Here is a 12435-nt window from a genome sequence, read left to right on the forward strand (position 1 = left end):
ACTTGATGATACTTCAGGTGGCTTCCACTATATTATATATGAAGTTTGGAGGGGGAAAAAAAGGCCACCGCAAAATAAGTGAGAGAAGGCATCATGTGTACATACCCATATCGTTTCTCTAGTACTGAGGAGTAGCATTTTACCTTCTCCCTCTTCCTCAAAGTTTCACCAATGGCATTCGTAAGCGAATGCTTTCTACCAGTTTACTGAACTGCGATTTGCTGTATGTATCTCATATATTCTGCACACTTTACAATAGTCTGCAAGCTTATACTTTTACTAAGAAAAGTGATTTGGTTATGTGAAAAAATGTATTGGTTCTGTTCCATATAGGGCTGCAGTCGCATATCTGTGTTGATTTTATCAGATTCTGAATAGATCTATTTTACTGACAGCCCAGGGACATTTCGCATGGATGTGTGAATGCAGTCTTAACAAATACACTGCAGAAAATCTCATTCACACAAATTTTTCACCTGCAGCATGTCTGCTTTATGCAACAGATTTCACACATCCGCAGCATTTCTTCAACAAAGTCCCATGTGGATAGTCAATCAATGTATATGAAATCCTGTATCCATGAAGGCAACATTTGAAATATAAATGTGAAATTGAATTTTAACTAGGTGAAATATTGTATCCATCCCAATGGTTATCTACAGCTGAAGTCTTTTTTTTTTTTTTTTTTTCTTTCTGTAGCCCTACATCTGTTAGGATTAACTCCTAAAATATCCCTTCGTTAGACCAGTTTTTCTTATGAATATTCAGACCCTAAAAATCAATGCTACATCTATTCTTGTCAAGCTTTAACAAAATAGTTGTAGCACTAAATTGATGGGGGTAGCACAAGCCTCTACCAAAGTTCACAAGTTGCTTAATTATACTATGTATCGAGAAAAACCCTGACCACAGCTGAGATTAAATTTGTCATCGCCAATACTAAGCTAAATGCATAACTAACCTGGACAGTGTTTTAGGTTGTTGAGAGGCCGAGTTTCCAAAGAGCTTCTGACAAATGAGATGTTGAATTTTGTTGGTTGTCCTTGGGCAACTACATTCAATTCCTTTTGCGCCAGTTTTAATACATCTTCCCTAATGTATGATGTGGCAGTCAACCTTTTAAAGCAGAATTTGCAGAAAGAGTGCAGTATAGTCTATTAAAGATGTGCTCAAGTTCTTAAATAGTTTTATAGTTACAAAGTGCTTGTAAAAACAAGCAACTTTGCAGTTTCTCTTATTAAAAATCCTTTCCATTCTCCAGAACAAAATAATTTTTAATTCCATAGTTTACTGCTCATTGTCAAGGTTAAAGGGGTTATCCAGGACTTTAGGCCCATATTAAAAAAAAATAAATAAACAAAATGGGCCCGGATAACCCCTTGAATTACTACCCTGTAGTCTCAGAATGGCTGATTTAGCTAAATAAGGAGCACGAGCCTGCAAGTACTGCTCTGATGCTTTAGTGCCCCTGAACTTGCTCTATACTTCTTCTATACTACAGAAGCAAAGCTGCCTCTGCCAGCCTAATTTTTAGCGCTAATTTTTATGGTGTTTATTAAGGGGGCATTGCTCATAGGATTCTCTGGGGGCACGTCTACAGACTACACTGTATTATTACCTTGTGAGATATGCCTCCTTGTTAAAGACCATAAAATTAGCACTGAAAAAAAAAAGGCCCACATCTCTCTGGAACAATATGGAGGGTCTAAAAAAAATAATCAGAGGAATAAGAACCAGACTGAATCCACTTTGGACCTGATGACAGGTCCTCTTTAAGTAATGTAGAGGTTTGTGTGTTTACCTATTTTAGTTGTGCCATATCTGGGTTGTTTGATTTATATGGTTCACCTAGTCTCCTCATACTGCTATTGCGATCTAATGACAACCAGTGATAGATCAATGACACACAACTGCTGTCCTTTGCTATACACTACAACGTCTCAGGCTGAAGCTGCATTATACAGAATGTTATCCTCTGCCTCCTACTGGTGATAAGTTTCTTGCTGTCAGCACTTGAAGCTGCATTTTAAAGAATTGAGATTTTGCACACAGAACTTATAGCTATAGACAGGCAGTGTGAGTTAGGGGAGGTTTTTAACTGTGCAGTTAATCATTTGTATGTACCCCTCTACTATATAAAGCTGAAATGCAGACTTTATTTAAAAAATTGTTCTTTGAGACCGTTCCCCTTAGTAACCATTCGGCGTGGCTTTAATTTTTCAAGGGCAGAATGCAAAATTTAAAGCTGCACTGTGATTAGTTCTGATGGGCAACAAAGACAGGTTTTTCTGTTAGGCCATTTCATAAATCTCCTCGACTCCTACAGTGGGGGAAATAAGTATTTGATCCCTTGCTGATTTTGTAGGCTTGCCCACTGACAAAGACATGAATAGTCTATAATTTTAAGGGTAGGTTAATTTTAACATTTGAGAGATAGAATATCCAAAAGAAAATCACATTGTATAAATTAGATGCATTTTGCAGTGAGGAATAAGTATTTGATCCACTACAAACCATTATGAGTTCTGGCTCCTACAGACCAGTTAGACGCTCCTAATCAACTCGTTATCTGCATTTAAGACAGCTGTCTTACATAGTCACCTGTATAAAAGACTCCTGTCCACAGTCAGACTCTAACCTCTACAACATGGGCAAAACCAAAGAGCTTTCTAAGGATGTCAGGGACAAGATCATAGACCTGCACAAAGCTGGAATGGGCTACAAAGCCATAAGTAAGACGCTGGGTGAGAAGGAGACAACTGTTGGTGCAATAGTAAGAAAATGGAAGAAATACAAAATGACTGTCAATCGACATTGATCTGGGGCACCCTGCAAAATCTCACCTTGTGGGGTATCATTGATCATGAGGAAGGTGAGAGATCAGCCTAAAACTACAGGGGAAGGGGGGGGGACGGGGGGGGGACCTGTTAATGATCTCAAGGCAGCTGGGACCACAGTCACCAAGAAAACCATTGGTAACACATTACGCCTTACAGGTCTAAAATCCTGCAGTGCCCGCAAGGTCCCCCTGCTCAAGAAGGCACATGTGCAGGCCCGTCTGAAGTTTGCCAATGAACACCTGGGTGATTCTGTGAGTTATTGGGAGAAGGTGCTGTGGTCAGATGAGACTAAAATTGAGCTCTTTGGCATTAACTCAACTCGCTGTGTTTGGAGGAAGAAGGATGATTACAACCCTAAGAACATCGTCCCAACTATGAGGCATGGTGGGGGAAACATTATACTTAGGGAGTGCTTTTCTGCAGAGGGGACATGACGACTGCACCGTACTGAAGGGAAGATGGATGGGGTCATGTATCGTGAGACAACCTCCTTCCCTCAGTAAGCGCTTTGAAGATGGGTCGTGGCTGGGTCTTCCAACAAGACAATGACCCAAAACATACAGCCAAGGCAACAAAGGAGTGGCTCAAAAAGAAGCACAGTAAGGTCATGGAGTGGTCTAGCCAGTCTCCCGACCTTAATCCCATGGAAAACTTATGGAGGGAGTTGAAGCTCCGAATTACCAAGCGACAGCCTCAAAATCTGAATGATTTAGAGATGATCTAACAGGTCTAACAGCTGTGCTTGCCAAGAAGGGTTTTGCCACCAAGTATTAGGTGTTGTTTGCCAGAGGAATCAAATACTTATTTCTCACTGCAAAATGCAAATTTATCTAATTTATACAACGTGATTTTTCTTTTTTTTTTGTTTTTGTGGATATTCTATCTCTCAATGTTAAAATTAACTTGCCTTTAAAATTTTAGACTGTTCATGTCTTTGTCAGTGGGCAAACTTACAAAAACAGCAAGGGATCAAATATTTCACCCACTGTATATATGCCCATTGGAACATAAGGAAGGACAAAGTACAGAACTGGGTGCAAAAGAGGGGGTCTGAAAGATGCCAGGATGGATTTGATAGGTGATGTCATCCTGTAGTTCACAGGAAGTCAAAACTGACTCCTTGTCTACATATGAGAGCATGTACTGGATTAGGAGTCAGGCTGGACAGCACATAACACAACTGCCTAAAATGAAGGGAAAACAATCTATGGATGTAACTGCAGGGGTGAAACAAATTGTGCAGCTAGAGCACATATGTCAAACTCTGGCACACGGGCCAAATCTGGCATACAGGGTGAGTATACAGTGGCATGTAAATGTTTGGGCACCTCTGGTCAAAACTACTGTTATTGTGAACAGTTAAGCAAGTTACAGATGAAATGATCTCTAAAAGGGCTTAAGTTAAGGATGACACATTTTCCTTTTGTATGTTGGCCAAAAAAAGTGTGTGTATATGTGTGTATATATATATATATATATATATATATATATATATATATATATATATATATATATATATATATATATATATATATATATATATATATATATATATATATATATATATATATATATATATATATATATATATATATATATATATATATATCACAGCTTGGAAATGCTTTTTGTAGCCAGCCAAGAGTCTTTCAATTCTTGTTTAAGGGATTGTAAAACCTTCAGCTTGCGCCTTTTGAGTTAGCCTATTGTGGATTTTGACATGGGTAGAAGCCATCCTCTTTTCAACATCAGCTTTTTTTTTACAGATGGTGTTATGTTTTCATCAAGAATTTGTTGAAATTTCATTGAATCCATCCTTCCCTCTTCCCATGAAATGTTCCCCCTGCAACACAAACCCAAATCATGATTGATCCACTCCCATGCTTGATGATTGACGAGATGTTCTTTTCCAGAAATGTTGTGCCCTTTCTTCTCCACACATACCTTTTAATCATTGTGGCCATACAGTTCTATTTTAACCTCATCGGTCCACAGGACTTGTTTCCAAAATGCATCAGGCTTGTTTAGATGTTCCTAAGGATGGGCAATCCATGTAAAAGTAGTGGACAACCTCTTTAACTTTTAGCTTTTTTAGCAATCATGTCATCTTCAACTTGCTTAACTGTTCACAATACCAGTAATTTTGACCAGGGGGTGCCCAAACTTTTTCATGCCACTGTATTCTACCCACGACGCTGCACTTTCAACTGTATCGGCATCCTAAATGCCAATACAGTTTAAAGCTATGATTGGGGAAGAAGCGTCAACTGACGCTCCCTCTCCCATCATTCTCCCTCTGCGTCTGACACCTCAGTGCAGTGGGTACGATGATGTCATTACAACGTGCCCCCTGTGCTGAGATGTGCAGAGGATCAGACACCATGAAGAGACCAGAGAAGCGGGGAACAAGGAGAGGGGAGTATGTATTCTTTTTTTAATGTGGGGCTCATTATACTGTATGGAGCACTATGTGGGGCCCATTATACTGTATGGGAGCTGTGTGGAGATTACAGTTGGAGAATCATACTGTGATGGGGTCACCATACTTTGCTGGAGGGATTGAGGGAGGGGGTACAGTAGGGTCATCATACTGTGTGTGAGGAGGGTACTATGGAATAATTCGGTGTGGGGGTGTTTTACTGTGTTTGGGGGGTACACTTTTGTTGACATGATACTTTTATTATATGTATTATTCAAGGTAGTTGTTGCATATTTAAATTAGGCCATTGGGCCATATGCTTTTTACTGCTCTTACATAACATATTATATTATTCCAATATTTTATTGTAAGATCTACTAATTAAAATGTTCTTTGTTTGTGGGACAACCCCTTTAAGTTTGTTTCGCAACAAAAGATTCATTGTTCTATTTGAAAAGGAAGAATTTCCTCAATCGTAGACTTTATTAATAATAAAAAAAAAGTTGGCCCGACTTTGTCAAAGCTTTTAATTTTGTCTCTCTGTGATTTGAGTTTGACATCCCTGAGCTAGCGTATTGCTGGTTTTAGCAGATATTACACTTTTTTTTTTTTTTATAGTTTAATAATTTTTTGGTATGCTTGTTTTCATCAATTCTTCATTATTTTCAAGATCTCTGCATTCAATAGAAACTTACCTTGGAGATGCAGTCTCTCCTGATGATGTGTGGACTCAGTTGTAAGGCTATGTGCCCACGATGCAGAAATGCTCAGGATTTTTCCTGAGCGTTTCTACATCTCCCTGGCAGGAAAAAACGCATCCGGATTGTACATGCGGCTTTTCAGCCAGGGAAAAGCGTTTGTCAAGCGTTCTTCACATGCGATTTCCGCATGCGGGTTGACAAGCGCTTTCCAAGCGATTTTAGCATCACTTGGAAAGTGCTTGACAACTTGGTCACACTATACAAATCCATGTAAAAATGGTAAAAACATAAAAAGAAACCTTTTATACTCTCCTTCCAATGGCCCCCCGGTCTCCTTCTCCGGTGTCTTCGGCGGCTCGCAGTGGTGTAAAAGGACCTTCCATGATGTCATTTAGTCATGTGACAGGTCACGCTACTGCCGACATCAGCGTGAGTATAATGTATTTTTTTTTATTTTAAATTCTATTTTCTTACAGGTACTATGGTACCCGGGTCTGGAGGAGAGTTCTTGACAACTTGGTCACACTATATATAAATCCATACAACCGGCATGGATTTATGTTGTGTGACCAAGTTGCGATGCTGCAAATGCAACATCAATAGTAAAAAAAAAATAAACAAAAAAAAAAAAAAAAAACATTATACTCGCCTTCCGATGGCCCCCAGTCTCCTGTACGGTGCGTCCGATGTCTTCGGCGGCTCGCATGCTCTAAAAAGGACCTTCCATGACGTCATTTAGTCATGTGACAGGTCACGCGACCGCCGATGTCGGCGGTCGCGTGACCTGTCACATGACTAAATGACGTCATGGAAGGTCCTTTTACCACCGCAAGCAGCCGAAGAGCCAGCAGCACCGCCGGGAGTAGACAGGGGGACATCAGAAGGTAAGGATATGGTTGTTGTTTGTTTTTTTTGTTTTTTTTTAACTACAGGTACTATGGTACCCGGGTCTGGAGGAGAGTCTCCTCTTCTCCAGACCCGGTTACCATCCGCACATTGAATCCCTTAATATCTGCATGTGTACGTGTAGTCATGTGGATGTTAAGCGATTCAATGCAAGTCAACGGCGGCGAAAAAGCCGCGATTACGCAAAACTAATGGTAGTGCTACAGATTTATCCGCAGCATGTGTACAGCACATGCGGATTATCATTGGGGAACATGGCCGACCTTCTACCAAGCGTTTTTGCGGCGGAATTGCCGCTGAGAAAACGCTTAAACACATAGTGGGCACACAGCCTAAGGATGTGAATTAGAGCTGTGTGTCCATTACATGATCAGAACATTGTTGTGTGAATAACTGCAAGCAGAGACCTTAAACTGTGAATTAATATGATGCAGAAAGTATAAGTACATTGGAAAATTGTATCACTTCTACAAAGAATAACATTTGTTGAATCTAAGAATACCAATTCAAGCTGCCATACATGATGAGATGACTGCTGTATGAGCACGCACATGCACACTCCGATCGATTTAGGCAGTCCTAAGTCGTAGGGAAAGCTGAAATTCTTATCTTGGTCTGCTAAACAGTCAAAATGAACTGACCTTGTGCATAAAAATGGGTGGTGTTGTAGCAGAATATATATATATATATATATATATATATATATATATATATATATATATATATATATATATATATATATATATATATATATATATATATATATATATATATATATATATATATATATATATATATATATATATATATATATCACACACACTCCTACCTATGCTGCTCTGGTCAAATTAAAGGTGCACTGTGATTGGTTGCCATTGGCAACAGACAGTTTTTGACTTTTCAATAGTTGTAATTATATGCAGTAAAGAGGAGGCGGCATCTGTCAGTTTCATGTATTTTCCTTTTCTTTTCTTGGATAAACTAATACCATTTGTGTCTTTTATTAGCTTTCATCTTCCTGGCAGGATCCGGTTGCTTGATGTTGGAAGCTGCTATAATCCTTTTATGAAATATGAAGACTTTCTGGCTGTTGGTATCGATATTGTGCCTGCTGTTGAGGTAATGTATTTTATTCTTGCATGAGGACCATCATAGTCATTTTTTGTTTCGTGGCTAAAGTGATGAAATACTGTGTATCTATTATATATAAGCAATGCAGGCAAAATTAAAGCAGACCATGTACAGAAAAGGTGCAAATATACGTGTCTGTACTTTCTTTAAAACCTCCCGGGCGGTGTCTGTAGTTACAATACCCTCTATGAAAACAGGATTTACACACTAATAAAGCCCCTGCTACACCCATCTTTTAATATAAGCACATGAGGTAGTCTGTCACCCCCAAAACGCACATTGAACAACTTTTACAGTTTTGTAGGGTTTTTTTACCCTATAAAAAATGGCAGCTGTAAATATTTCTGTGTTTTAGTGGCTGAGAAAAAGCATTTACATTTCATCTGGTAATTTGGCTACTTGGCGTGGCCAAGGGCTCTGTGCATGGTTATGCCCCTTCTGCTTACATCCTGAGCAACTTCCCTGCACACGTCCTTATAAACACAGTACCGGTGTTTGTCCAGTGTGGCAAAAGAAATTACAACACTTCTCCTATACTTTGCAATGTTAAACACGTACAGCACACTGATGCCATCCATGTGCTATACCTGTTTTACATGGACTCATAGACTTGTATTGGCCCTTGTCATCCATGCTGCTAGTAAAAACGTGACATATCCGTATGGTTTACACTGACACACGGTTGGTGTAAAAACACTCACATGTGCACAGTAGCATAGGTTATGAGTATGTGTGGTATCCGTGAAGAAATTTGGATGCCACACGTATTGCAAACTCTCTGACTTGTGAAGGATGCCTTATCCTAATGGACAGTGCTGAGCCTGAACTCAACCTGCGGCTCATACCTACCCAAACTGGAGACAGAGCATGCAGGCACCCACACCAATAAAAATCATACCTAGTTTTAGGGGTGACAGACTCCCCTTAAAGCGAACCTGTCACCAAGAAAATGCAATGCGATCTGCGGGCACCATGCTATAGAGAAGGAGGAGGTGAGCAGAATATGTGATTTTATGAGAATAGACTCAGTATGACCTGTGATTTCATCATTTTTACCTCTGCTCGTCCAGTGGGCGGGGCTATCAGTGACTGACAGCTATTTCTGTGTGCACACTTATATAAAGATAGCTGTCAGTTATTGATGGCCCCGCCCACCGGACCAAAAATGCCAGAAAGAGCAGAGGATGAAATGCTGAAAATACAGGTTATACCCGGTCTTTCCTCACTACACTATACATCAATCTGCTGAGCTCCCCCTGCTCTATAACATGATGCCTGCAGATTATACTGCATTTTCATGGGCACAGGTTTTCTTTAAGTTACAATCACCTGTCTTAATATGCATTATGACATGTGTGAATGAGGAGTAGGGGTAGTAAACATTTTCTAATTTGAAAGCTACATTCAGGGGCTATGGATGGTGATTTAAATTTGCTGTTTACAGAAGAATCTAGCAAAAATATGACTGAGGTCAAATGAATGCTAATTGATAGTCACAGCCACCAATTATCCAGTTGGACTTAACCCAGTATAGAAGTGACAGTGATGAGGTGTCCACTGCCAGATAAGAGGCAGGCCGCAATGCCAAGTTCCCCTGATGTCATCTGTGAATAATAGTACCTGTAGCTGGCAACTACTGTTGATCCATATGGGGCACCTGAGCAAATTTATGGGGAAACAGCAGCAAAAATGGGTCCTTTAATTGCATCCTTAACTTCATTGTATTAATATTTAGGGACTGTTGTACCAGAAAATGGTGGAACTGACATACATTCTATTTTTTTTTCTAGACTGTATATAAATGTGACTTCCTGAACTTGCAAATCCAGAGGCCACTTCAGCTTGCACCCGATGCTTTCGATGCCTTCCTGAAGCAGCTGAAGAGTCCCATAGATTACTTACCTGCTGAACTATTCCATGTCGTAGTCTTTTCTCTACTCCTTTCTTACTTCCCATCACGGTACCAACGGTGGATTTGCTGTAAAAAAGCTCATGAACTCCTTGAACTCAATGGTTTGCTGCTTATTATTACCCCGGACTCTTCTCATCAAAATCGCCACGCAATGATGATGAAGAGCTGGAAGATTGCTATTGAGTCGCTAGGCTTCAAACGAATGACCTACTCCAAATTTTCTCATATGCATCTTATGGCATTTAGGAAAACCTCGCTGAAAACAACAATCGATTTGATTACAAGGAACTATCCAGATATGCTCTACATCCCTCAAGATTTCAATACAGCCGCAGAAGAGGAGTCTTCAAGCCCTTGCGGTACGCGATCAGAAGTGGAAGATGAGCAGGTAGCACATACTTTTTCTGAGTTGCCAGACGCTCATTATGATTCAGATTCTGGAGAAAGTCAGACCGGCTCGATGTCCTTCTATGAGTTTGAAGATCCTATACTCCTCATGAGCTAAGATGGGCCCATGCTGATAACGTGGCAGAGACTTGAAACATGATAAAAAGTTTACAAAGTTTGCTATTTTTCCTACTTCTGTATTTTAGAGATTTTTACTGTAGTGGAGAACTGGATAATTGTTTGTAGTACCTGATATACGGTTAGAACATTTTCTTTTAGTTTTAATAAGAACACAAGGTACTGTCTACCTGTTGGGGGTCACCTGAAGCATGGCTTCTCTACATGCATATCTTCTCTGATCAAATTTTGTACACCGTTATTATGCTCAGAGTGGTGCAGCTAAAGAATGAGAACATTGCGTTTTAGATTTCAGAAATACCGACTTGTAATTTCTTGTTTCTGAATTCATGTTTGTTAATGTGCACTAGACGGTTGTAGAAAAAAGTATACACGGTCTACCCATTTTGGGTAATGCTTTTCAATGGGATTTACTTCCAGATGATCAAAGAATATACTGTATGGTATACACAATGACTTGTGTAAAATCCTAACAGAAGTGATAGCTTTCACGAGTGAATAATATTGCACAGACAAGTAGATGTGATAAGTTGGGGATGATGTATGTTGCACACAATGGTTTTTATGCTCTGGGAGGGATTTCGGACATGTTTTGACATATGAGGCTTTCTGTTCTGTTTTACCTCGTTTTGTAACTGCACTGAAAAAAAAAAAAAAAAAAAGTTTGATTTGCTAAATGTTATCTTTTAAGTTAGTATTTTTTTTCCCTTAGTAGTTTTGAAGAATTCTAGAGATGCTTGAATTTTTGCCTTTGAAAGAGTTAATTATTAAAGTGTACTTCCAATTATATGGAAAAGGGTTATGGTGCACCAGTACAGAGTAATTGTTTTTGTAAATCGCATGCATTGCAGATTCTGCTTCTAAATAGCAGCATGAACTGTCTGCAGGCTGCTCATATCTATGCACTAGGAGACAATCCGGGGCTGTGTCCTAGGCTGCCATATCCAGTAGGGAGGCCAGTGCTCTATAATCACATCCTATAGCCCCGGCTCCCATACTGTGCACTAGGAGACAATCCGGCGCTGTGTCCTAGGCTGCCATATCCAGTAGGGAGGCCAGCGCTCCATAATCACATCCTATAGCCCCGGCTCCCATACTGTGCACTAGGAGACAATCCGGCGCTGTGTCCTAGGCTGCCATATCCAGTAGGGAGGCCAGTGCTCTATAATCACATCCTATAGCCCCAGCTGCCATATCCAGTAGGGAGGCCAGCGCTCTATAATCACATCCTATAGCCCCGGCTCCCATACTGTGCACTAGGAGACAATCCGGGGCTGTGTCCTAGGCTGCCATATCCAGTAGGGAGGCCAGCGCTCCATAATCACATCCTATAGCCCCGGCTCCCATACTGTGCACTAGGAGACAATCCGGGGCTGTGTCCTAGGCTGCCATATCCAGTAGGGAGGCCAGTGCTCTATAATCACATGCTGTAGCCCCGGCTCCCATACTGTGCACTAGGAGACAATCCGGGGCTGTGTCCTAGGCTGCCATATCCAGTAGGGAGGCCAGTGCTCTATAATCACATGCTGTAGCGCCGGCTCCCATACTGTGCACTAGGAGACAATCCGGGGCTGTGTCCTAGGCTGCCATATCCAGTAGGGAGGCCAGTGCTCTATAATCACATGCTGTAGCCCCGGCTCCCATACTGTGCACTAGGAGACAATCCGGGGCTGTGTCCTAGGCTGCCATATCCAGTAGGGAGGCCAGCGCTCCATAATCACATCCTATAGCCCCGGCTCCCATACTGTGCACTAGGAGACAATCCGGGGCTGTGTCCTAGGCTGCCATATCCAGTAGGGAGGCCAGCGCTCCATAATCACATCCTATAGCCCCGGCTCCCATACTGTGCACTAGGAGACGGAGCAGGAATCCTTGAGTCCATGGCCGGCTGTACCACAATTTAGAAGCAGAATGTAATATGCAGTTATTTGGAAAAACTAGAATAGCGCACATTCCTGCACTATAATCATTTTTCTCTAGAATTAGAGATACACTTTAAAG

At 40.7% G+C, this 12435-nt stretch overlaps 1 protein-coding gene across 1 annotated transcript in view; it reads left to right on the forward strand.

The window, feature by feature from the left end:
• SAMTOR (S-adenosylmethionine sensor upstream of mTORC1) overlaps window positions 1–12223 on the forward strand; it is a 47546-nt gene extending 35323 nt beyond the window's left edge. The window contains exons 4-5 of the mRNA XM_073651952.1: window positions 7874–7985; window positions 9788–12223. Of these exons, the coding sequence (XP_073508053.1) occupies window positions 7874–7985; window positions 9788–10414 (739 nt within the window). The 3' untranslated portion in view covers window positions 10415–12223. The remainder of the gene's footprint in view (window positions 1–7873; window positions 7986–9787) is intronic.
• The last annotated feature ends 212 nt before the right edge of the window (window positions 12224–12435 follow it).

The sequence above is a fragment of the Phyllobates terribilis genome, unplaced genomic scaffold (assembly GCF_046119375.1).
Source record: "Phyllobates terribilis strain yellow unplaced genomic scaffold, ASM4611937v1 Scaffold_11__3_contigs__length_659146591, whole genome shotgun sequence".
NCBI lineage: Eukaryota > Metazoa > Chordata > Amphibia > Anura > Dendrobatidae > Phyllobates > Phyllobates terribilis.